Source organism: Gracilinanus agilis, chromosome 6 (assembly GCF_016433145.1).
Source record: "Gracilinanus agilis isolate LMUSP501 chromosome 6, AgileGrace, whole genome shotgun sequence".
In the NCBI taxonomy this organism is placed as follows: domain Eukaryota; kingdom Metazoa; phylum Chordata; class Mammalia; order Didelphimorphia; family Didelphidae; genus Gracilinanus; species Gracilinanus agilis.
Window position 1 is genome coordinate 63819305 of NC_058135.1, and position 26580 is coordinate 63845884.

At 38.8% G+C, this 26580-nt stretch overlaps 1 protein-coding gene across 1 annotated transcript in view; it reads left to right on the forward strand.

Moving 5' to 3' along the window:
- SNX25 (sorting nexin 25) overlaps positions 1 to 26580 on the forward strand; it is a 240541-nt gene that overhangs the window by 196148 nt on the left and 17813 nt on the right. Inside the window, exons 11-15 of the mRNA XM_044681650.1 lie at positions 1868 to 1999; positions 5757 to 5897; positions 14557 to 14670; positions 19688 to 19852; positions 23148 to 23265. Coding sequence (XP_044537585.1) covers positions 1868 to 1999; positions 5757 to 5897; positions 14557 to 14670; positions 19688 to 19852; positions 23148 to 23265 — 670 coding nt within the window. The remainder of the gene's footprint in view (positions 1 to 1867; positions 2000 to 5756; positions 5898 to 14556; positions 14671 to 19687; positions 19853 to 23147; positions 23266 to 26580) is intronic.

Consider the following 26580-nt stretch of genomic DNA (forward strand, 5'->3'; position numbering starts at 1 on the left):
TCTTTCTTTCTTTCTTTCTTTCTTTCTTTCTTTCTTTCTTTCTTTCTTTCTTTCTTTCTTTCTTTCTTTCTTTCTTTCTTTTTAAAGGATTAACCAATAGTTATATCTAAAGAAGTTCATAGGGCAGCGACGTGATACAGTGGATAGTGTCAGGCCTGGAGTCAGGTCTTCCTGAGTTCAAATCCAGCCTCAGACACTTACTAACTGTGTGACTCTAGGAAAGCCACTTCACCATTTGCCACAATTTCTTCATTGGTAGAATGAGGTGGAGAAGGAAAGATCAAACCATTCCAGTGTCCTTTCCCCCAAAACCTCAAATGGAGTCACGAAAAGTTGGACATGAATGGGGGAAAAAAAGAAATTTAGATATTTAAGCTACAGAATGTATGAAGTAGCAGAAGGGAAAGTAGTCTTGGTGTCCAAAGACTGTGGGTTCCAATGTCACACTGATATTTACTCCTTGGGTGATTGTTGTCAGGTTGTAAGACTCTAGGATCATTCATTTAAAGCTAGAAGGGAATTTCAAGACTCTTCAGACCAACCCCCTCATTTTATTGATGAGGAAACTAGGCGTAGCAAAGTTACCAGGCTTGCCTAGGACCGTCACGCTGGTAACTAAGGGGAAAGTTTGAAACCAGGTCTTCTCATTCCAAGCCCAGTGCTCTCTGACCCTATTTCCTCATCTGAAAAATGGGGAAAGCAATACTTGCACTATCTTTCTTATAGGCCTATTGTGAAGACAATGCCTAGAGGCAGATAGATGTTGCCATAGTGCATAGAGTCAGAAAGATTCATCCATTCATCTTCCCAAATTCAAATCTGACTCCAAATATTTATTAGCTGTGTGACCCTGGGTGAGTCACTTACTTTCTGTTTACCTCAGTTTTCTCAACTGTAAAATGGAAATAATAGCACCTACATCATTGAGTTTTTGTGAAGATCATTGTTATTACATATATTAAAATATATCTTACATATAGATATAATTAAATATATTAAAAACACAACACAGTGCCTTGTACATAGTAGGTACTATGCAAATGTTTATTCCTTTCCCTTTTCCAATTTTTCAATTTTCCAAATAAATAATAATAATAGCTAGCATTATATAGCACATTAAGGTTTTCTATTTGCTTCACATTTTTTATTTCATTTAACCTTCACAATAGCCCTCTGAAGTAGGTCCCATTATTATTTTTTTTTTACAGTTAAGGAAACTGATCCTGAGAGGCATCAAAGTGACCCAGTGAATCACCTGGGGATGGGTCAGGAAGAGGGTTTAAGCCTAATCTCAGATGTGACCCTGGGCACATCATAGTTTGCCTCAGTTTCCTTATCTGGAAATTGAGATTAATAAGAGTGCCTACCTGCCAGGGTTATGGTGAAAATCAAATGAGGTAATATTTGTAAAGCTCTTAGCATAGATACTGGCTTACAGTAGGAAGTTAATAAATGCAACGTTTCCTTCCTTCAGTGTCTTGCCTAAGACTACACAATTAATAAATGTCTGGGGCAGGCTTTGATCTCCTGTCTTTGTGACTCCAATTCTAAGACTCTTTCCCTCATTCCACTTTGTTGTTCTAAGAGTCAAGGGTGAGAGGTGGGAGTTGAACTCAGATCTTCTCACTTCTTAGCCAGTACATTTTCCATCGTGCCATGCTGCCTCCTTGTTTGAGGAGTATAGAGAAGGAATGTCTTGCTATTGGTTAGGAATGGCAGATGTCTTGCTATTGGTTAGGAATGGCACCACCATGATGCTTTGGAGCATGATGACCCTGCCCATATTACCTTCAAGTAGATTGAGGTCATCTAAAGGAAGGGCCACCAAAAATATATGCTAAACACTAGGCTGTCTTCCCTGTGACAGATTGTTTCCAAGTTGAAGGAGGAAATTATTCTTATGGAAAAAGAATGCAATGACCTTCAACTACACATAGCGAGGACGGATTGGTGGTGCGAGAATCTTGGCATGTGGAAGGCCTCCATCAACAGTGGAGAGGTAGGTGGGGTTGGGGCTACTTTTGCTATCCCCTGGGTTTAAAATTTTTATTTGAAGGACGGCTTTTATTTTTTTAAAACCATCTTTGTTATTCTGGAGGATTATTAGGGATTGAGAAACATGTAAAGACTCAAGTTCACTATCCTTCCATTTTCTATCTATTCTTTTTATTCTTCTTCTCATATAAACCCCAGTTTAGGAATTGGAGCAGCTACCAGGCACCGATCTGGCCTTCACCCCACAAGAGAGGGCAACTCGTTGGAATCAATCACCAGTATTGCCAGCAGCCTACCCATTAATGCCCTTGAAAACGTCGATTTGTTTTTCTGTTCTCATTAAAGACTGCAATGTGATGGAATGAGTCACTCAGAGCCGTGGGGGGGAAAGAGAAGGAACTGTAGAATAGAGAGGTAGAAGGAGGCAGGCCTCTTGGCTGCATATAATCTGTTAGCATTTCAGGGGAAGAAACATAAAAATATAAAAACATAAAAAAACCACCATTCTACCTTGTGGTGAAATGAGACAAATTCTTTAGATCTGTAGTCACTAATCCAAGACCTGAAATTTAATTTGTTTGAGAGAGAGACACAGAGAGAGAGAGAGAGAGAGAGAGAGACAGAGACAGAGACAGAGACAGAGACAGAGACAGACAGACAGACAGAGAGACAGACAGACAGAGAGAGGATGAGAGACAGAGAGAAAGAGAAAGAGAGGAAGGATGAGAGAAAGTGAGAGAGAGAGAGAGAGAGAGAGAGAGAGAGAGAGAGAGAGAGAGAGNTGAGAGAAAGAGAGAGAGAGAGAGAGAGAGAGAGAGAGAGAGAGAGAGAGAGAGAGAACACATGTTTTAAATCTATTATTTTTCTCTGGGAAACAGTGAAAACAGACTGGGGAATGCATGGTATCTTTTTTTTCTCCATTAACACTCTGTTCAGTTTAGAGGGAAAAACATTTATAGGTCCCTGTGCAATTACTGCTGACAGAACCGCCTTCCCATCTGTTCAGCTATTAGTCAGTACACAGAGAGACAGCTTTGTTCCAGGGATGTTGAGAGTGGCTGTGCTCCACCATTCTTACATATCCCAGGGCTGGACATTCTGGTGGCTGTGATACCAGGTGATGCGAAGAGGGCTTTCCATTCCTGCCTGCCCCAGATAATGGCACCCAGTGGTCTGTCTCCCTCCTTTACCTGACCTGGAAAACTTATCAGTAGAGCTTCACATCTGGGTTAAATAACCAAGAAAAGCCCTGGTCTCCAGCAGTCTACCCTTGAAATGCACATGTGTTCCTTGGGATCTGTACTCCTCTCCCTGCCTCTTCTGTTTGAATATAATACAATACAATACAATACAGTACAGTACAGTACAATACAATACAACATAATATAATATAACATAACATAATATTTATATTCTATAGATATGATCTATAATATCTATAATAATATATAATATGACATGATAAATACTTTATTTACCTCTTTGACCTTCTAAAAAGCCAAGGTAAACCTGTAGATGGTTCTCATAGTTTCATANCATAACATAATATTTATATTCTATAGATATGATCTATAACATCTATAATAATATATAATATGACATGATATTTTATATTATTTTATTTTCCTCTTTGACTTTCTAAAAAGCCAAGGTAAACCTGTAGATGGTTCTCATAGTTTCATACATCTATGTCTGGAAGGAACCAAAGAAGCCATCTATTCCAAACCCTTGGGGAAACTGAGATACAGGGAGGTTAACTAACTTCTCCTCCCATTACCACAAGAGGTTCGGTAGAGTTTCAGAGGGCTGTGGGATCCAAAATTGCATTTTGCAGTAGAAAGATCTCGAACATACCAGGTTAGGAATCATGTTGGAATTGTGGGTTGCTAAGACAGGAGTTCACCATGAGTGGGATTTGGGCAAGTAATAACTAGGAATTAGACATGAGCCTAATAGCAGTCTTCTATAATGATAGGATGAATTTCCCTCCTTTTTAGAGATGGGGAAATAATAGTAGAAATACTATCTGACTTTTAAGATTTACCAAGTGCTTTATATGCATTATCTTCTTAGATCTTTAAAACAATATAGAAATGTTTAATATTAACAGGAATTGTTTCTCTCCATTATGTAGATGAAGAAACAGAGGCTCAGAGAGGCTAAGAGTAAGACCTGGGGGGCAGCTCAGTGGGAAGAGAGTCAGACCTAGAGATGGGTAGACATGGGTTCAAATCTGCCCTCAGACTTCCTAGCTGTGTTATCCTGGGCAAGTTACTTAATCCCCATTGCCCAGCCCTTAATACTCTTCTGCCTTAAAACTAATACACAGTATTGATTCCAAGATGGAAGGAAGGGGTTAAAAAGAAAAGAATACTGCCTGGCTGCATGCTAGGCTAAATTTTCTGTATTCGAATCTAGGACTTTTTACACGATACCCAAACATTTTTCCTTAGCCCACTCCTTCGGCATATTATATTTAATTAAAATATATTTCATATGTATAATACAGTGAGTAGAGAGATGGCCTTTGGGCCAGGAAGATCTGAGCTCAAGTCCCACCTCTGACACATACTGGCTATGTGACCCTTAACTAGAAAGTCTTCACTATAGGTAACTATAGTGCAGGTAACTATAGGTAACTATAGTGTCTTTCTCTCTCTCTCTCTCTCTCTCTCTCTCTCTGTCTCTCTCTCAAACAAATTAAACTATATAGCCTTTTGTATCATGAACCCCTTTTTAGCAGTCTGATGAAGTCTGTAGAACTTTTCTCAGAATGTTATTCCTATATTTATAAAATATACTGCATAGAATTAGAAACCAACCAGATTGAAATATAGTTATCAAAGTGTTAAAAAAAAGCCAGCAATTTCATGGAACCCAGATTAAGAACCCCAGTTCTAATAGCATTAATTACAGAGAAGGCACTAGATGTCCCCATAAATAGAGCATTGAACTTGGAATCAAGAAGACTCATCTTCTTGAGTTCAAATACGACCTCAGACGCTTGGTGTGTGACCCAGTCTAAGTCACTTAACATTGTTTGCCTTAGTTTCTCAATCTGTAAAATGACCTGAAATAAGAAATAGCAAACTACTCTCATATCTTTGCCAAGAAAACTTTAAATGGCATTACAAAGAGTCGGACACGATAGAAACAACTGAACAACCCCCACAGAGAAGGGGCCAACCTACAGTGGTAGAAGACATTTCCTCATCTGGGGAATTTCCTCCTCTATCAATGAAATCACAGGTCTAATTCTCTCCCTCTCCCTCGGTTCACAAGAGCCTTTTTTCCCTTACAACATGGCAGGGAGCATGGTTAGTGACAGTCTCACTGAACAGACATGAAGAAAGTAAGAACAAAGTTTTCTTGGCTATGAATCCACGTGAAAGTTCATCAGGGATGGAATTAGAGCATAGATTTTGACTCGTCATTTCAGACATTATTTCTAAAATCACTCCAGGCTTCCTTCTTCCTTTCCTTATCATATTATCATATGTGTAACACAGAGCATATTGGTCCATCATGCAGATGGAACACTTGGGGAAATGAGCTCTCAATTCTGGACTGGGAAGCATTTTATTAGTCTAGCAAAAAAAAAGGGGTGGCAGGATTTCATGAGGCTGGAAGTCATGTGTTTTGACACCTGAAGTCTAGTAACACATGCATGCACTTAATGTCAGTGATTTTACTATTCCTTTTCATTTTTTTTGAGCAGATATCCAAAAGGATGTGATTTCACATTTTTTGTTTTCTTCAAGGTCATAGAAGAAAACGGGGAGCAAATGCCCTGCTACTTTGTCATGGTCAGCTTGCAAGAAGTCGGAGGAGTCGAAACAAAGAACTGGACGGTTCCCAGGAGACTTAGTGAGTTTCAGAATTTGCACCGGAAACTTAGCGAGGTACGTATTCTTGGGGGACCTCGAGTTGTGGAACTTCAGAGCTAGAAAAAAAGACCCCCTTGATGCCATTCAGTCCAACCCTCTCACATTATGCACGAGGAAACTAAGACTGAGAAAAATGGACCTTTCTCCTTACAGTAAATTTTCTGGAAATGTGCTATTTTCACCATGAAACAAACATAGGAAATTTGGGATTGAAGGGAAGAATCATGCAATTCAAGGACTTTGAGATCATTTGGGTGAGCTCCATTTTCAAAGCTAAACGAAACAGGACCTCTTTTTTCCTATAAGTTCTACATGGACAAAAGTCCTTTCATTTCCCGTAGAAGCACATAATAACAGTAATAATAGTAGTTACTACTAATCACTGCCATTTATATAGTGCTTTAAGGTTTGTAGAGCACTTTATAATCAGTATCTCATTTGATCTTCACAACAACTCTGGGAGGGAGATGTTCTTCTGTCTATTTTATAGATGAGGAAACTGAGGGGAAAAAGGTGAAGTGTCTTTGCTGCTGCAAACTCCTGGGGATAGACCCAGTATATATGGCATGTGTGTGTGTGTGTGTGTGTGTGTGTGTGTGTGTAGATGGGATGTATATATGCACATGTGTGTGTGTGTGTGTTCTTCATCTCTGCAAGTTAGAATTCTTCCATTCCCAGCTCAAGTCACCTCTTGCTTCCTCACTTCCTATCAGGTGAAGATGAGCTCTCTACTCAGACCTCCAAGGAGCACCTGAGTTCTCTCCTTTTCTCCTGTTATAGTCTCACCCAACTTCTAACTCCTTGAGGTGGGGGGGGGGGCTTGTATTTTACTTTCTTTTAAACCCTTACCTTCTGTCTTCGTACCAATTGTAAGTGGCAAGGGAGGGAGTGGCGAAAGAGGAAGAGAAAAATAAGCAGAAAAGATATTTTTTAAACCTTTACCTTCTGTCTTTGTACCAGCTGTAAGACAGTTGAGTGGCAAGAAAGAGAAAATAGGAAGAAAAGGAGCATCGATTGATTGATTTTATTTTTTAAACCCTAATCTTCTCCCTTAGAATTAATACTAAGTATTGGTTCCAAGAGAGAAGAGTAATAAAGGCTAGGCAATGGGGATCAAGTGATTTGTCCAGCTAAATAATCATGCAGTGAGGAAGTTTCTGAGGCTGGATTTGAACCCAGGATCTCTGGTCTCCAAGCCTGGCTCTCTATCCATTGTGCTACCTAGCTGCCCCATGATTATATTACTTTTCATCTTTCTGCCCTCACAAAAGAGATGCATACAATGCTAGAAGCACAGTGTTTACTACATGTTTGTTCAATTGAGTTTAATCAAATTGAAAAGAAATTACATCTGCTCATTGTCTTTTACAGTCTGTTATTCTGCCATAGAAGGAAATGGAATTGGTCTGGCAGAAGTCCCTATTTATAAATCCAAACTGATTACTATGGAAATCTTCTTTTCTCTGGCCTGACTGCAAATGGATTGATTTTTTTTTCTCATACCGTTTTTCCAGTTTGCTGTTACCCGACCAGCCTGAGCTGTAGAGTTTCTTTCCCACCCTGCCCTTTTTAAAGATAAGCGTATTTTAAGTAAAAAAGGTATTTAAGTGGCAACTATGTTCCAGGCACCGTGACATACACTGGGGGTGCAAGGACACTAATGAAACAGTTCCTGCTCTCAGAACTCATAGTCTACCTAGGATAGATGGGAGGGGCAGGGAAGGAACACAGAGGGCAGTGAGGAAGCACCTCAAAGAAAGCTAGAAAAATCTAAGAACTGAAGTGGAGAGAAGAGTCTTTTCCCAAATCCAGCCTCAGACACTTGCTAGCTGTATGACCCTGGCCAAGCCGCTTCACCCTGTTTGCCTCAGTTTCCTCATCCGTAAAATGACCTGGAGAGGGAAATAGCCAGCCACATCAGAATTTTTACCAAGAAAAACCCAAATGGGGTCACAAAGAGGCAGACAAAACTGAACAACAACACAAATGTATAGGTCCAATCTCCATTCCAAATGATAGTCCCTAATACAGATCACACTTTCTCTTCTCTTTACTGGATTGTCTTGGATCACCGTGTCTAGAAAGATCGATAAACCAGTGGCCAGCTCCCAGGCGATGTGCCTCTTTGAATGCTGGTACTTTCCAACAGAGTAGAATCTGCTAAAATGTGCATTGAAATGACATAACTTTCAGTAGCTCAGGAGTCCCCCTATGCCACAAGGAGGCATGGCAGCAGTACTTAATAGATTTTTTAAAATTTACCCAGTTTTAGGTTTCATACTTGGTGATCTTCACACCTTAAGGCTGGCATATTTGACTCGTGGCTGGCTAGTGTTTTTCTTCTGTTTTTATGTTTTTAGTCCTTTCCTCTCTTTGTCTTTGTTGGATTTGGGTTCCTTTGTGTAACATTACACAAGAATTGAGTTCAGTTTTTGACTTTGGCTTAAAATGTCAAGCAAGATTCTTTGGATCACGAATCTAGAACAGGAGGTGACCTCAGCAGCCACTGAGTCCAACCCCCTCATTTTATGAATAAAGAAATTGAAGCCTAAGGAGTTTAAGTGACTTAACCAAGGTCATACAGGTAGTAAATTTCAGAGGTTATGCTTGAATCCAGGTTTTCTGACTCAAAAGTTAGAATGCTTAGAAATAATAATGCAAAACCAAAAAAGTCTCTTTGATACCTTGAACATTAAAGCAAACATCCTGTTTTTGCAGCTTCTCCCTAATAATCGTTGCTTTGCATTTTGACTTTTTTATAAATTGAAAATTGTTTTTTTGTGTGAATAATAATAGCTGGCATTTTTAGAGGTTTAAAGTTTTGCAAAGTGCTTGGTACATTGCCTCACTTGTTCCTCACAAATAATGCTGTTATTAGTCATATTTTACAGATAAAGAAACTGAGTACAAGAGAGGTTAAGTTACTTACCCAGGATTATTTAGCTAGTAAATGTTTGAGGCAGGATTTGAACTCAGGGCTTCTTTACTATAGGATCAGCAGGCTAACCACTGTATTACCTATCTGTATTACTGTTCAATTTCTGGAATGTTTTTTGTTTTGTTTTATAAAATGAATATTCAGCCAGGCTTCTTCCATAGCTCGCCAAAATATCAAAGTTCTTTTCTGATACCTCATAGTGGCAGATGGTGTTTGTTGTGGTTTAGTCATTTTTTTAGTCATGTCCAACTCTTCAAAACCCACTTGGAGTTTTCTTGACAGAGATCATAGAGTGGTTTGCCATTTCCTTCTCCATCTCATTTTACAGATGAGGAAACTAGAGATAGTAAGTGTCTAAGCTTGGTTTTGAACTCAGGAAGATGAGTCTTCCTGATTCCAAGTCCAGTGCTCTATCCACTGCACCCCTCAACTGCTCCCATAATACCCTCTAGGTGAAGATTATTCTAGCATAGTATAAACTCTGACAGATTATACTGAACTCGAAATGCCTTGAATTTGGATCCAATATTTTACCCAAAGTCCATCCTCACTTAGTCTGGTTTGACTACCAATTGTAGAATGTTTTAGCCCAAACCAAGTCCTCTAAAGGATGAATCCTACTAAATCATCCTACTAAAGGATGAAAGGGTTACAGGCTATATCAATCCATCACCAAGTAGTCATTAAGCTACTACTTTGTGCCAAGCACTGTTTTATTATCTTTCCCCCCAGTAAAATTATTGAAGCTGGAAGGATCGGACTGAGTATCATGGTCATGAACTCTGACTTCTCAGCTTTGAAGGTTTCAGCTTTCTTCAGTTTTCACTTGGCTGCTTTACAGAAATGCCTTGATAGCTTTGTTCATAATTGATATTGATTGGCCAGAGTCACTGGCCTTGGAGTCAGGAAGCTGCCACTTTGGCTCTCTTCCAGTCTTTCCCTAAGTACTCAAGTCATGAGTAAGCAGAAATGGAAGAATTGTTCTAAAATGAGAACAGTAGATGTAAATTATGGGCACGAAAGAGTAGAAAACAAAGATATTTGGGTGTTTGTTGGGAAGCTCTTGGAGCCATGGCCAAGATTTGGGGAAACTCTGAAGCCAAGCAACAATTCAGCATCATTGTCCAAAAAAAGCCATTCTTGCTCAGACCCTGCTCACCTGCCCTCTTATTGGTCTCTAGTCTAAAACTTCTCCAACTCCTCTTTCCTACCATCACTTAGATGCTCTGAATCAAGCACAGGTCTTATCCTGTCAACAAAAGACCTTTTAGTACCTTCTACTTTGTTACCTACTGAATAAAATATGATCTCCTAAGTTGGGCAGTTAGGACTCTTCATAATATGGCTCCAGTCTTTCCAGCCTTTATCACATCCTGCTTCCTCTGAAGTCCTTTGTGCTCCAATGCAAAGAGAAACTCTCCATCCTTTGTTGGAGACTCTTGCCTCCATGTCTCTGCTTAGGAATGGCATCCCTGAGGCCCAGAATGGACACCTTACCTTCCCAATCACTTCCCAATAACAATATTAGTTAACATTCATATAGTGTTGGGCTAAGCAGTTTGGGCTAAACTACTTTGGTTTTTTTTTGATCCTCAGTACCTGACATAGTGCTTTACACATATTAGATGATATAATAATCTTGTGTCACATTGAACTATTTGAAAAGAATAAAAAAGAGATGCCAATATTATCTCTTTGATTCTTACAATAACTGTATGGAGCAGGTGCTATTATTATCCCCATTTTGCAGATGAGGAAACTGGGGTTAACAGAGCTTAAGTAACTTGCCCAGGATCACACAACAAGTGTCTGGAGCTGCGTTGGAACTAAGATCTTCTTGACTCCAGTCCCAAGGAGCTGTGCACTGACTCCACCAAGTTCCTTAAAGTTTGACCCATCCTTCAAGGTCCAATTCAAGTGTTACTATATTCCTGAAGCTTTCTTGGATATTTTCCTTTCCATTTCTCTTCATTCCCCATGCAGCAGGTACAAGCAAGTCCTCCTTCCCCAAATTGCTCTCAGCAGTTTGCTCGTCCTCTCCTTTTAGATGCCTGTTCCCTCTTCTGTCATGGTTCTTTATGCACTTAAAGGGCTTTCTCTCCTGTTAGATAATCATCCTCTGAAGGGCAGGAACTGCTTTGGTTTTTTTCTTTTGATCCTCATTACCTGACATAGTGCTTTACACACATTAGATGATATAATAGTCTTGTGTCAAATTAAACTATTTGAAAAGGATAAAAAAGAGATGCCAAGTAAAAGAATTGATAACTACTTTAGAAATGCAAATGTGGGCAAGGAAATGTGATGGACTTGGGAAAAGAATGGGGAGATGTCAGAAAAAATGGATTCATTGAGGAAGACCTGAAAGAAAAAAATAGTTTATCTTTTCTCTGCCTCCCTCTTTTGTTTTATTTGAGTTCCAAACCTTCAATCAGGTGTGCTTCTAGTCCTTCCTGCTTGTCTCAGTTTTTGAAGTCTCCTTTCCCACATGCAGCAGACAAAAAGCATCTTTTAGCATCCTTTCTGGCATCTCCCTTTTGTTTTGGATCCCACTGTTCATTTCATTTCTCTAAATTTCCAGCATGATGCTGAGCCCCAACTTCCCCTGAACTCTCCAGGATTGTAGTGACTCAATTGTTTCCCACCGACCCAGAATCCTCCTTTCTCTATGTCTGGGGCCAGCATCAGTTTCATTTTATACTGAACTAAGGCATCCACATCCTCCTTGTTTGATGATTTCTTGCTGTTTCCAATCCTGCACTGCTGTGCCAAGAAGGTGGTCCTTCTGACTGTCCGTGTGAAAGGATCAAAACAGAGGAAAGGGCTGGAGCTGTCTAAAAGGAATGTTTTTGTGATAGATAAACAGATATATAAGTAAGTTACATGGTCTATATTATATAAGAGGCTATATGAAAATATCAAATATATATCACATATATTCAATTGAATTGTAAGATAAACTCAATCCTTGCATGAAGGAGGTGTTTAGGTTTAGGGTACTTTTTGGAGGGTGACTAAATTCAAATAGGGGAGGCTAAACTAGGGGCAGTTGAAAGCCCTTTCTGTGATCAAGAAACCTGCAGTCACAGCCATTTTCCATTTCGGAACAATGAAAAAGCCGAGTTCTGAGTAGGTCTTTGTTTTCCATCCGCTCTCTTAACAGATTTTGACAACTTGCTGCTGAGGAGTTGTAAATAGACTCCTTTTTTAATAAAGCAACTTCAGAACCGTATAAAGCTGACCCAGTTTTCTAAAGTAAGCATGTTGTGCAGCTGTGAAGGATAGATGAATCTTTCTGGCCAGCCTAGTGTCTTTGTCCCCAGGCTTTCACATAGTGCCAAGGAAGAGCCTTTTTTCTTAGTCATTGAGTGTAGTTCCTATAGGAACCCAAGCTAAATTGACTTTGTTGGACCCCCGAGTCTCTATTCTTTATTTTTTTATTTTTAATTTTTTTTGAATCTCATTTCTGAACAAAACCTATGTAGGGAAAATATTTAGTTCATTCTAAGATCATAAATCTTTGTTAAAATGCATTTTATTTTTTTTTAAATTATTAATATCTTTTGTTTTTCCATCATCTTTATTTCCTAATATCACTGTTCTCTCCTGTCATCCAGAAATACATTCCTATTATTTTTATATTATTTAATTTAACATTAAGATATTAGTATATATTATTATATTACATGGACACATCAGATATAATAAGTTTTTGTATTTAATATTAGAGTCTATAATAATATTGTTAATATTAACCACATTGATGAAACTGTCCATTTCTTATGTTGGACTATTTGGCAGTACTGAGGATTTTGGTTCAAGAGATTTTGGGGGCTGGGGGTGAGAGTGAAATTTCAGTAATTATAGCTGCTAAGGAAGCAGGGGCTATAGCACCTACAAAAATGAAAGAGCTAAAAAAAAAAAAAAGCAAAGTTGAGAAAATCTGAAAAAAAACCAAACCATGTTGCTGATGTATTCCATATTCCTTTTCCATAGTCTCTCACCTCTGCTGAGGAGGAAGGGAAGTGTGTTGTCTTATCTCTCTCCTTCAGGGCTAAGCAGAGCAGGTTATTAAATGTTAAACAACTAGCTCTCCAAAGAGTACACATCAGGATTGTTAGCACTTTATCCATCATTTTCTTAAATCTAAGACAATCAACAGAACACTAAATCAAGCCCATATTTGTAGCGATCACCAATTCCCAAGATGTAAATGCTCACACTGAAAACTGACCTATCAGGGGGGCAATTGGATGGCTCAGTGGATTGAGAGTCAGGCCTAGAGGCAGGAGGTCCTAGGTTCAAATCTGGCCTCAGACACTTCCCAGCTGTGTGACCCTGGACAAGTCACTTGACCCCCATTGCCTACCCTTGCCACTCTTCTGCCTTGGAGCCAATACACAGTATTGATTCCAAGACAGAAGGTAAGGGTTAAAAAAAAACCTGCCCAATCAGCTGGCTAGTTGGAGCTGGCTTCTGCCCATGCTTGAAGCCAAACTTAATTGATTATTATAATTACACAAAAAGCTGCTTGGATTTTGGTGGTTCTTCTTTTCCATTTACATCTTTGTAGTTCTTGTCTACTCTGACTGGCTTATCTCTCTTTGCATCAATTCATATAAGTTTTTAATGATCTTGTGTTGAAGTTTATCATTTCTTATAGCCCAGTAATATTCCATTAAGTTCATGTGCCATACCCACTTTAGTCATTAACTAATTGGTAGGCATTTGTTTTGTTTCAAGTTTTTTAATAGATGAATGAATGAAAATGTGTATATTATGGACTTACCATCCTGCAAAGGATTGTGTTAAACACAAAGCTTACAAATAGAAAAGTTAAGAAACTTCCTGCTTTCAAAAACTCATTTTCTAATGTGGGAGGGTGAGGGGAGATGGTGGTGGTAATACAAAAACAAGGAATTTCAGTTGCAAATCAGATGAGAAGGACCCGTGGTCCTAAGGTGCAGGAAAAAAGCAGATACTAAGACATCTTTAATATTAGTTAATTTAATATTTTAATACGAATAACATTGTTATCAATTATTATATTATAAAGTCTGTATACTATATAGATTATATTGATATATAATATGATATAATATATATTGTATTAGGGTCTATGTATTATATAGGATATACTAATCTTTTGTGTTATTATTAATATTATGTTCTACAATAATATTCACACTGGTAAAATGATCCATTTCTGATGTTGAACCATTTGGCATTACTGAGGATTTTGGTGTCAAGAGCTTTTTAGGGGTGGAGGGAATGAAGTTTCAGTAATTATGGCTGCTAAGGAAGCAAAGACTGTAGCACCTGCAAAGACAAGTTGCCCAGTCACATCTCCACAACGGTTGCTTCCCTCGAGGAAAATTAGGACTTAATAAGCAGGACTGGTGATCTGGGAAATGCTGTTGCTCCCAAGACTCTTGGGTTTAGGATCTGAAGGTTTCTCCTTCTTAGTCTGAGTGGAGGTAGTGGTTTGACTTGCTTGGCGCATGCCTTCATTGGTCTCTGCCTCAAGGAATCTTGCTGCTTTGGTTAGGCTGGCTTGCCTACCTTGTACAAAAAGTATGACTGTGAATATTTTGGTGTATATTGGACCTTTCTTTCTATCTTTGACCACCTTGGATATACGCCTAGCTATGGGATCCCTAAGTCAAAAGTTATGGACATGGTCTTATGGTCTTTTCAAATATTAAAAAGTCTTCATTTTTTTTTCCTCTCCTACAGTGTTTCCCTTCACTAAAAAAAGTCCAGTTGCCTTCTCTTAGCAAGCTGCCCTTCAAATCTGTAGATCATAAATTCATGGAAAAGTCCAAGAATCAGTTAAACATATTTTTACAGGTAAGAAAACTAAATTCCTATTAGCAAAGGAAGCTTGCATTCTTTTAGTTTCCAGCTTTCCTGATTCTGGAACCCCATAATTTGTTTCCTGTTCTCTGCCCTTCTGCTAAGAAGCTAAAAATGCCTTTGGTTTATGCATTTATTGAACATCTCATAAAAAAAAAAAAAAAGCTTGGCCCAAATCCTACCCACTCTGTGTACTTGCAGCAGCCCCTGTCGGTATTTTCTTCATCTGGATCGGCTCCTTTTAGAGGATTGTGTACCTCGGTATGGCCAGCTATCCAAACCATAGGAACGACTCACTGTGACCATTCACCAAGGGATGAAATGTCACCTTGGGAAGTACAATTGCCTTTATTTTCATGCATCAGCACAATGAAATCTTGATGCCTGTATTTAGTAATATGCTTTACCAGCTTTTTGGTATTACTATGTTGAAAAGTTTGCATTGGCTTAGAAATGTAGAAGCAAAGAAAAATTGTATGTGTTAAAGTGCTTCGGGAAATGATAATGGAGATACTTTTCTAGACTCATAGAAATTTACCTCTCTTCGTAAGAGAGAGTCTACTCATTTTTATGTGGTCATTAGACAAGCTAAAGTTGTCATAGAGTAAGTACACATAGAGTAGGACATTGTTTTATGCACACGATATGTTCTAAGACCCTTTGTGTGAGTTGAAAATTGCACATAATGCTGAACCCCATCATTTATTAAGTATTTCTGATACAAACGTACCTGGGCACTTTATGACTTTTCTTAGACTTATCACTACATTTGTTCTTTGGGGCCATTATTAATAGCCAAATAGCATTAATGAAGCAAAGAGAAGCGCTGCTCTGATGCTGATGTGACTTGCTGCAAGTGAGAATTCTGGACAAAGAATGATGCAGGGAGCTCACGTTCAGTACGAAACTGTTATGAGACTTTATAGTGCTTGGGGAAATCATGTGGAGTTAGCATGTAATTGAAATTGTTTATATTTTTCTGCCTTTTTTGTGATTGCCAATATCATATACTGGAATCTGCCTGTGTTGAGATCACAGCAAATGAGGTGCTACTGTAGTTTACTCAAAGGATAAAATAATTAGAATCATAGTATAAGGAAAGAACCCTGGACCTGGAGTCTGTCGATCTAGAATCAAATTCTAGCTCAGCTACTTAATTCTCTGTGAAAATAGGTGGCTGAGATAAGTTCTCTGAGATCTTTGTGCCTTCCTCTGTAAAACTGGAGGCTTTTAATGGAGCAATTCTAAGATTCTTTCCAACTGTAAATCATAACTTCATAGATATGGAGTTGAAACAAGCCTTAGACCTCAAGAAATCCAGTTCTGGAGGAAAGGAAACTGAGGCAAGCAGAAGTTAAGTGATTCGCTTAGAGTGACCCAGGCATGAAGGTTTTGAGATAGGATTCAAATTCAGGTCTTCCTGACTCTGAGTTCAGCACTTGATACAATGACTCTGGGATCAGAAGAACAGCGTTCAAAACTGGCTTCTCTTTTTCACTACCTATGTGACTTTGACCAGCTTAAAATTTTTTCATATTTAAAATGAGGTTGTACCAAGTTGCCTCTGAATTGCTTTCCAACTCCAGCTCTTATCAGCTTGTAATATTCTGTATCCATTATATCTTTCTACAGGCTAAATCCACAAATTGTTGAGACATAGAACCTTTTTGAAGATAGAGCATGGCTAGAGTGGTAGTTGTTGATTTTCTATTTCAGGGGTGAAAAAAAAGAATGGAGAAGAAAGGGCACTAGATTTGGTTTAGGGACACATTGGCAAAGATAAGATTCAAGCTCCTTACTGACCACATAGCTTTGGAAAAAGTCATTTTTACTTCTCTGGGACATAATTTCTTCTTTAAAATGAGGGGCTTGGGGGGCACCTGGGGGGCTCAGTGGATTGAGAGCCAGGTGTAGACGGGAGGCCCTAGGCTCAAATTTGGCCTTAGATACGTCCTAGCTGTGTGACCCTGGGCAAGTCACTTAGCCCCCATTGCCTATCCCTTACCACTCTTCTGCCTTAGAGCCAATACACTGTATTGACTCCAAGATGGAAATTCAGGATTTTTAAAAAAATAAAATAAAATGAGGAGTTTGGACCAAGCGATCTCTTTGTTTTGGTTGTCCAGTCCTTTTAGTCATCTCCAGTTCTTCATGACCCTATTTGAGGTTTTCTTAGCAAAGATACTGCAATCATTTGCCATATTTTTCACCTGCTCATTTGACGGATGAGAAAACTGAGGCAAACAGAGTTAAGTGATTTGTCCAGGGTCACATAGCTAGTAGGGGTCTGAAGTTGGATTTGAAGTCAGAAAGATAAGTCTCTTTAAACTAACTTTCTGGAATTCTATGATATGTAAGAGTTCAAATAAGATAGATCATAGAACTATAAAATATCAGAATTGGAAGAGCCCTTAGAGATCATCCAATCCCCTCATTTTACACATGAAGAAAGAGGCCCAGAGAAAGTAAGTAATTTTCCTGCATTCATACAACTATATAGTGTCAGGCCTGGTGTTTAGAACCAAAGTCTCTTAACTTCTGAGAAGCTCTTTTTGTCTATGCCAGGCAAGATTTTTAAACCTTAAAGCTTAAATATTAACATTTTGTTGTTATCTTAAAACATTATAGGAATGTTAGATATATTTGAATAGATTATCTGGCCAAATTTCATAAATTTTAGGTCTTGGGTTTTTTAAGTCTATGCCATTGAGAAACATGAGATTTTAGACCCCAACATTTGCCTGTGAATTCCTTATTTAATTTGCTTTTGTCTTCTTGGTCCTGCTAGTGAGGGTGTCCCTTATTTTATGTTTTCTATTGTAGGGCAGAGAATCCTTTGCACATTTTATTCGCTGTCTATTGGTTTTATATCTTACTGAAAAATACAGATGGCTGTTAGCCTAGTATTGAGTGCCAGTTGAAAATATGCAAGTCCGTAATGATGATAGTAGCTATTTTATCAAATGAAATGATATGTGTAAAGCATTTAGCACATAGTAGGCATTTTATAAAGGCTTATTCCCTTTCACGTCTTAAAAAAGTCCTTTAAGGGTTACAGAGCACCTTTCACGTATGATCTAGTTCAAACAAAGAGGTTGTTATTTCCCTCATTTTGTTGATGAGGAAATTGGGTCTGAGAGAAGTTATTTGCCCAGGTTCATGTAGCTAATAAATGTCTGAGGTGAGCCTTGAACCCTGATCGTAAGTTCACAAATACTACATAATCCAAGCTCTTTGTTTTAGAAGTGAGGAAATTGAAGCCCGTGGAGATTCAGTGATTCACTTGAAGCCACACAGATAGATAGTAAGCATCAGAACTAGGCTAATCACCTGGGTGCTCTGATTCGAGAGCCAGGACTGGCCAAACTGCCTTCTGCCTCCCAAACTTGGTGCCACGTTCTCCATCTAAGCCAGCCCTGGTCAGGAAAAGAATAAACTGCAAGCCTCAAAGCAGCCATTTTTTGAGCCTTTCAAGAGTTTTCATTAGGTTTTTAAGCCAAAGGAGGTCATTGATATTTAAATTCCTCAGTGATATCTTTTTCGAATGAGCCAATTTGAAAATTCAATAAAACCTCATTAGTAATGCTCATCAGTACCTTATAGATCTGTATACACCACAGATTGAACTATAGCTTTCCAAACAGTCCAACCCTGCAAAAGGAAATCAGCTTTAAAGTAGCTGCCCACCACTGTGCCTTTTGTCTGAGGACTCGTCTAGCTAAGTTCAGAGAAGCCTAAACAGAAAGTTGCCCAACCAGGTGATGGGGAATTATTTTCAGTCAAACAAACCCAGGAAAACTGTCTACTAAGGTGTGTGGGAGGCATAGTTAGTTTCAGGGCTGAGACCATTCATACCATTGAAACCACCAATCTTTTGAAGTCTAGTCAGTGACTGAAAAGGCTCCGAAATAGTTAGACCTCTAAATAAAAAATTTTTATAGTTTTTTTGGAGGGCAAAAGAGGGTTGGGCTTGGGCAGGAGAAAGGGAGAAGGAGGGAGGAGGAATACGTCAATAGGTATAGAATAAACATTATAAGAATTCAATTATTTTTAAACCCTTACCTTCCATCTTAGAATCAATACTGTATATTGGTTCCAAGGCAGAAGAGCCACAAGGGCTAGGCAATGGAGGTTTAAGTGACTTACCCAGGGTCACACAGCTAGGAAGTGTCTGAGGCTACATTTGAATCTAGGATCTCCCATCTCTAGACCTGGCTCTCAATCCACTGAACCATCCAGCTGCCCCCTAGAGAATTCACTTTTAACAAAAACAGCTCTGCTTACTGGGAAGACTCAATTCCCAGAAGAGTCTGAGGATCTGCCCCATTTTTCTCTATCTGAGCCACTTCCTCCCTTAATCTGAAAGGAACATAAAGTTCATCTCAAAGATAAAATCTATAAGCTAAGTAGGGTTATCCTGGAACTCCTCCACTGAAAACAGGGTATTTGAATCTCAAGAGTGTATCCTCTCTGGAACATTGGCTATGTGCAAAAATAGGAGAAAGATTTTTGCATTGCCAGCAGAATAGTTGGAGTTGTGATTCATCCGTGAGGATTCTAATTGTCCATATGGGGATGAGGCAGAGGCGCTGTACAGTCTATGAAAAATGAAGGTTTCATTTACTAATAACTCAGTTTCAAATAACTAAGACTCATCTGAGCATTTTTCTTCAGAGAAGAAAATGAGCCTTTAGGTTCAGAAATGAGGAGGGAAAAAAAACCGTGCACAGGGCCGTGGATTCAGAGCCAGCCACCTAGTCAGATCTCCTCATTCACAATGGGAAAATACATCAAGAGACACTGAGTTGTACAGATGCATATAAGTAACAGATAAGACAAGAATTCAAACCTAGGTCCTCTGATTCTAAGCCCAACAGTCCCTCCCCTGCTCTACCCTATCTTAGTTCTGTTTGTTTTCTCTCGCAAATACTTTCATGCCATTACAAATATGATCATATCAGACATCTATATAAAATATATACATTTCACAAAAGTGACTTTTTCTCTGCAGAAATTGCTCTCAGATGAAAGGCTATGTCAGAGTGAAGCACTTTATGCCTTCTTGAGCCCTTCTCCCGACTACCTCAAGGTTATTGATGTCCAGGGGAAGAAATCCACATTTTCACTGTCCTCGTTCCTGGAAAGGCTTCCTCGTGACTTTTTCTCCCACCAAGAGGTGAGTGCTGGGAGCTGTCACATTTCCCTACCATGTATGAATACTTCTTCACACAGAACCCAGGTTGACTTTTAGAATGGCACTTTCCCTCTGCTTGTGACTTTACATTGTATTACACAAACATTGCCAGCTTTCAGAGAACTCATATTTTATGTCGATTAGATGGGGCAGGTCCTGCCTCCCCAGATGGGAGAGTACTGAGTCAGAAGTCAGGAAGATCCATCTTTCTGACCTCCAATCTGACCTCAGACACTTATTAGCTCTGTAATCCTAGGCAAGTCACTTAACCCTATTTCCTTCAGTTTCCTCATCTGGAAAATAAGCTGGAGAAGGAAATGGCAAACCACTCTGATATCTTTCCCAAGAAAATCTCAAATGGGGTCCCTCCCAAAGAGCTGGATGCGACTGAAACCATTAAAAGTGAACAGACCAAGTTCATTTGTAGAGGTCCATCCAAAGTAGCAGAATTTCATCAGATACATCCCTATTAATGAGAAATGTTGTTGCTGCTTGTTGAGAGGAGTTTTAACACCCGAGTGAATTTACTGGTTTCGTGACATAAACACAAACCAAGTGGCAGCAAGAACAAATGCTTCTTCAGCACCTAGTTGTGGACAGCGCCATGCTTGGTATTGGGGAAAGACCCAATAGACTAAGAAAAAGACTTGAGACTTAACTTCACCATGTACCTAGCTATATGGCCTTGGGTCAATCTTGTGATTAATCACTCTGGGATTTAGTTTCCTCATTTTAAAAATGAGTATGATAATGTTTACACTACCTAGTTCATAAAGTGATTATAAACAAAGTGCTGTGTAGATGGCAAAAAGTTATGGAAATGTGAACTGTTCTTCCATGTCACTTGTCAGATGAGAGATCCAGTATTATGCATTAGTCAGAGAGCTGGCCTTAGAGTCAGGAAGACCTGTCCCATCTCTGACACATGTTGGCTGTATGATTCTGTGTGGTGGTAAATCTAAGACTTTAAAGTCGGAAAGTTGGGATCTATCTACATTGGTAGATGAAGTTTCTCACTGGAAATTCCCTATGCCAATAAGATAATAAATCTAGTATAAAATATATATATATAGAGGAGATAGAGTTATTATTGAGGACCCAGAATTGTCAGAGAAGTCTTTCATGGAGTAGAGAGAATGTAATTTGGTTTTATGAAGTATGGTAAAAGTTAGACTAAGTGGAGAAGAAAGTAGAACCCACTTGAAGTGGGCAAAGATGGGGAGGTAAGTATACATATGGAATATTCAGGGAACAATAAGTTACTTAGATTAGAGTTCATATAGGGAAGTAGTGGGGCAAAGGTTAAAGCAGAGGGTCTTGAATCCAACCCAATCCAATCCAGTCAACATTTATTAAGTACCTGTTCTGTGCCAGGCACTGTGCTAAGTACAAGGGATATAATTAAAACACAGAAAGACAGTCCCTGCTCTGCCTCATTTCAGTTCCATGGAACAAGTGTATAGAGGGCTGAGCCTGGAGTTAGGAAGGCTACTGAATCCAGATCTGACTTCAGATCTAAATAGTTGTGTGGCCCAGGGCAAATCAGTCAGTTCTTTTTGCCTCAGTTTCCTCATCTGTAAAATGAGCTTGAGAAGGAAATAGCAAGCCATTCCAGTATCTTTGCCAAGAAACCCTAAAGGGAGTCCTGAAGAGTTGAACGTGACTGAACAACTAAATTAGAGGTGTCAAGCTTACCCTGGGAAGGTGTTCTTGTTCCATGAAACTGAAATGATGAGGCAGAGCAGCAGATACAGAAGGAAGTGGAAAACACCAGACTGTGGTGTATGACTTTTATGTAATGGGGAGGCATCGAAAGTTTGTGAGGAGAAAGGAGAGAAAGAATGACTTGTGTACATTGGTGTCTTGTGAGGATTGATCTGACATTGGGTGGTACAGAGGAGAAAGGGATGGATCTGGTGTCAAAAAGACCTGAATTCAAATCTATCCTCTGCCACTTATTTGGTATGTATTTCTAAGCAAGATATTTAGCGGTTGTCTGCCCCAGTTTTCTCATCTGTGGATAATAATAGCAGCAACCTCCTAGGACTGTTGTAAAGATCAAATGAGATAATATTTGGTAAATGCTTTGCAAATCTCAAATTACTTGACAAATGCCAGACTTCTTGTTTGATCTCATTATTATGGGAAGAGACTAGAGTTGCGGACCCCAGGCACTATATAACAGTCTAGTTCCTGGGCTTGATCCTTCAGTAAATCATTGCCTTGTGCTTAAGCAAATGAAGTACTTCTCCTCCACTCACACCCAGCTCTTACTAGAGTAGATGAGAAATGTGGCATCTCATCTGCAGTTGCCTCCCCCCGAGCCCCCGCCACCCTACTTCCCTTTCTGGATTGGATCTGCTAGATAGAAAGATCTGGGAGTGGGAAGCAATTCTCCCACAGTAATTTTTATGAGCCAAGAGAAAAATTTTCAGCATGGCACTGGAAAATGTACACACATGTGTTCAGACCCATATGTGGAGACCAGCCCTTCTGCCTATGGATGAGCACAGCCTATGATGCTGGGAAAGCTTGAGTCATGGCTTCAGAAACAATGAAGTTAATTTGAAAACACTTTATATTGAGTTGAAAAACAGTGAATTCCAAACCAACAAAGTTTACAAAAATCTTATGGTGCCCTTGACCAGGTAAGTAAGTTTTTAATTTCATTGTTATTAACCCACTGACTTAATAACTCCACAGAACTCTGAAAACTACCTTATTTTTGATCCTTTAGTCAAACTTTTTTAAAACATCCCAATAAAAGCTAGCATTTATAGAGTCTTTTTGTAATTTTATCTCATTTATGCTTACAGCAACTGTGGAAGATAGATGCTATAATTATCCCTATTGTGTAGGTGAAGATACTGAAACAAACAGAGGTTAAGTGATTTGCTTTGGGTCACACAGAGGGAACAGTGAGGTGGCACCATAGAGCAAAGGATACCAGACCTGGAATTAGGAAGATTCATCTTCCTGAGTTCAAATCCAACCTCAGATACGTACTAGCTATGTGACCTAGGCAGGTCACTTCACCCTGTTTCCCTCAGTTTCCTCACCTGTAAAATGAGCTGGAGAAGGAAATGGCAAACAACTCTGGAATCTCTGCCAAGAAAAATCTCAAATGGGTCACAAAGATTCAGATTCAATTGAACGACAATTACAACAGAATAAAATAGAGGCAAACAGTAAGACATTCAAAATGAAGGAAACTACATAAATATGTCTATTTCCATCTGTGAGTAATTGTTCACCTGTGATTTTACTATATCCCCAGGAGGAGGCAGAAGAAGATAGTGACTTTTCAGACTATGGAGAAGATGTAGATGGGAAGAAGGATGCTTTGGCTGAGCCATGTTTCATGCTCATCGGGGAGATATTTGAGCTTCGAGGAAGTAAGCCTCTTGTCTTGTTGTGGACAGTTGAGATAATTTTAAAATAATTTTTTAAAATCCATTGATTCTTGCATGAAAATAGTCACTTTTTGTATCAAGAAGCGCTGATTTCTTTAGAACTTTATTCTGAATGGCAACAAGAAGAATGCTTGAATTTTCAGAGCTATAAGAAGAGGAGATATTTTCTGAGGAAGATTAATAATACACAACAAGGGATACAAATATATAACCACTAAAATTTATTTTTAGACTAATTTAAAGGTTTCCAAGACTGTTGTGTCTGAAGGTGCTATGTTATCAAGTACTGGGATTTTTTATTCTTAACTATATATATGAAATGACCAAAGATACCGAAGTCCTCCTCTGATACCTTATTGTGACATGAAGATGACCTTGAGTCCCCACATGCTATATCAATGGAATCTAAGCTCTAGGAAGTCCTATGAAAGTTAAGAAGACTTTGATTTGGGGCCCCATGATAGACTGAGTCTGTCATCCAAGGATCTAACTAGCTAAAAGTGGAAAAGCTCAGCCCCAGGTGATGGCCAAAGAGTGATGGATTTCTTTGGCCCCAGAAATTCATGAAAACCACCCACCGAAGTGTGGATGAGCTGCAACATGGTGGCAGGATCTATGAAAATAAAATTGCCAACCCCTAAGCAAAACAGAGCATCTTACCAGTAAAACAATAAATAGAAGACTGAGCAGATGTGCACGTAGATGCACCAAATAATTGTGGGTATAATGAGGATATGATGAAATATGAGCTGGATAGCCGCTTCTTTGCAGGAACTGATCATTCCATTCCAATCCAGCTGATTGCTTTCAGTTCCACAACTTTTTTTTATGAAATGCCTTGCCTATGCCACAGCACTTGAGTAGACCAGAAAGTATTTACAGTAAGAAATTAGTCTCATTTCCTGAGGATGTAGAGGTTGCAATCTAGGAAGCAGACGGTTATAAGATAAGAATAATCATGTCAAATAGTAAATAGTAAAAGCAGGGCACAGTAAGGGTCCCAAGTCCAAGCTGAAGAGATGAAACCAATATATATGAAATGCTGAGAGAACAAAGAAGTGTTAAACATTGTCGCACAAGCATTATGATGGCAGCAGTGCAGTGATTCAGACAAAGGAAAGGTCACGGTAGATTAGAAGAGATGGAATAGCTTGATGGGCTTCACGAGGTTTAAACAAGGCTTTAGGACACCTGGGCAGCACAGTGGATATAGCGCCAGGCCTCGAGTCAGGAAGACCTGAGTCCAAATTCAGTTTACAAGCTGTGTAGACCCTAGACCCTGCCTGCTTCAGTTTCCTCATCTGTAAAACCAGTTGGAGATGGAGAAGGAAATGACAAATCTACCAAGAAAATTCCAAATGGCATCAAGAGGGTTGAACACGAATGAACAACAAAACAAGATTTCAAAAGGTCATTTGGTTAGTCAATCAATAAGAACATGTTAAATATCTGTCATATTTTATAGAACAAGAATTGTGTTAGGTGTTGGGGATACAGAGACAAAAAGAAGGAGTTCCTGCCTTCAAGGAGCTTACATTTCATTCACTATTAGTATGAGTAGCCTTTGGATAGGAAGAGGGAAGAAGGACAGGGGTAATATTTGACAGATGTACACTGAGTTAGTCCAATTAAATTGTAGTAGGGGCCAAAACATTAAAAAAGAAAACAATAACCATTCTTATACCTCTGAAGAGAGTAATTATGAACAAAGTAGTCAGATTGAATTATTTCTACATAGAGAAGGATTATGCTAAATATAATTCAATTAATGCAACATTGAAGGACCAATATACAAGTATCAGAGAAAGAAGATATCAAAGAGATAAGAAAAAAGGCAAATCTTACTTATATTCCAAAAAGTAACTGAGACAATAACTAAAGACCTAAAATGCCTACTATCCCGCCTTTACAAAACTAATGTTATTTTGTACACAAATTGAGGACATCCTGGATGAGGACATCAGTAGGGAAGAAGCAGGCTTACAGGGACTATATTCAATAATGGAATATCTCACAAATTACTGAAAGATGCAAAGAATAGTGAATCCCGTTGTTTGTTCACTTTAAAGAAGCATTCAGCTGACTTGGTTGGACAAAACTAACTTCCAGAATCTTTGACACCAGGATGTCTCCAAACTCTATTTGAAGATGAATCAGAATTATTTGGAAGGAATAACAGAAACAACCTTCTTTATATTCTCAGTGCTTATGAGCAGTTCCTGGCACATAATAGGTATTTATTGACTGACTGACTGTTTGATGACCTTGATGATAGTAGATATCAAGTGAGACATAAAATAGGGAATTATATGTTCACCAAAAGTGATGGAGGAGAACCTGCACAGAATCCAGGTCAAAGAGAGCTTCTCTATGGATAATCAGATGTGGATGACATTATGTTAGTAGCATTAAGCCCAAAAACATTGCAGAATGTTCTGGAAGAAATCCATAATCACTCAAAGAGGGTTGGCCCAACCATCTACACAGGAAGGACCAAATGGATGAATGTTAGATTTCAATTCTTTTTAGGAAATTGCAAATTGTTTCCTAACCTCAAGCTTCCATAAAAGTGAAGCCCATCTTTTCAATACAGACATCTTAATGGTATTACTGTGTAGCAATGAGACCTAGAATACCAGTACTTCTCAAAGTATCACCCAAAGGGCACAAGAAAGGCAGTTGGACATGGTAAACATATCTTAACATATAGCCAAAGAGGAACTTTGGAGAACAGGAATACATTTTTATAAAAGGAATCATAAAGGGATTGTATGACAGAAAGAAGATGGGCTGCTTTTGTGTGAAGAATGACAAGCGACAGGTAGATGGCCAAAGGACACTACTGGTGACTTCACAGAGTAGGGAGAAAATAAAAAACAACATTTTGCAGGCTTTTGGGAGGTGTGGATGACTTCAGATATGCATCATTGAAGGGAACTCTGGAATCAGTGAGACCACAGATCCCATTTTAGTGACTAACATTCACATTTCTACAATGCTACAAAGTTCGCAATGTTATTTTTTCACAAAATCCCTTGGACATAAGTAGGACAATTATTAATGTTCACACATTACAGATGAGGAAAAGGAGGATCAGAGAAGTGAAATAATAATAATAATAATAATAATAATAATATATTATATAACACTTTAAGACTGTCGAATCATTTTACAAATATTATTCCATTTAACCACGCTGGAAGATGGGTCCCATTTTATCACCATTTTACAGATGAGGAAACTGAGACAGACAGAAGTTAAGTGTTTTGCCCAGGGTTTCACAGCTAGCAAGTATCT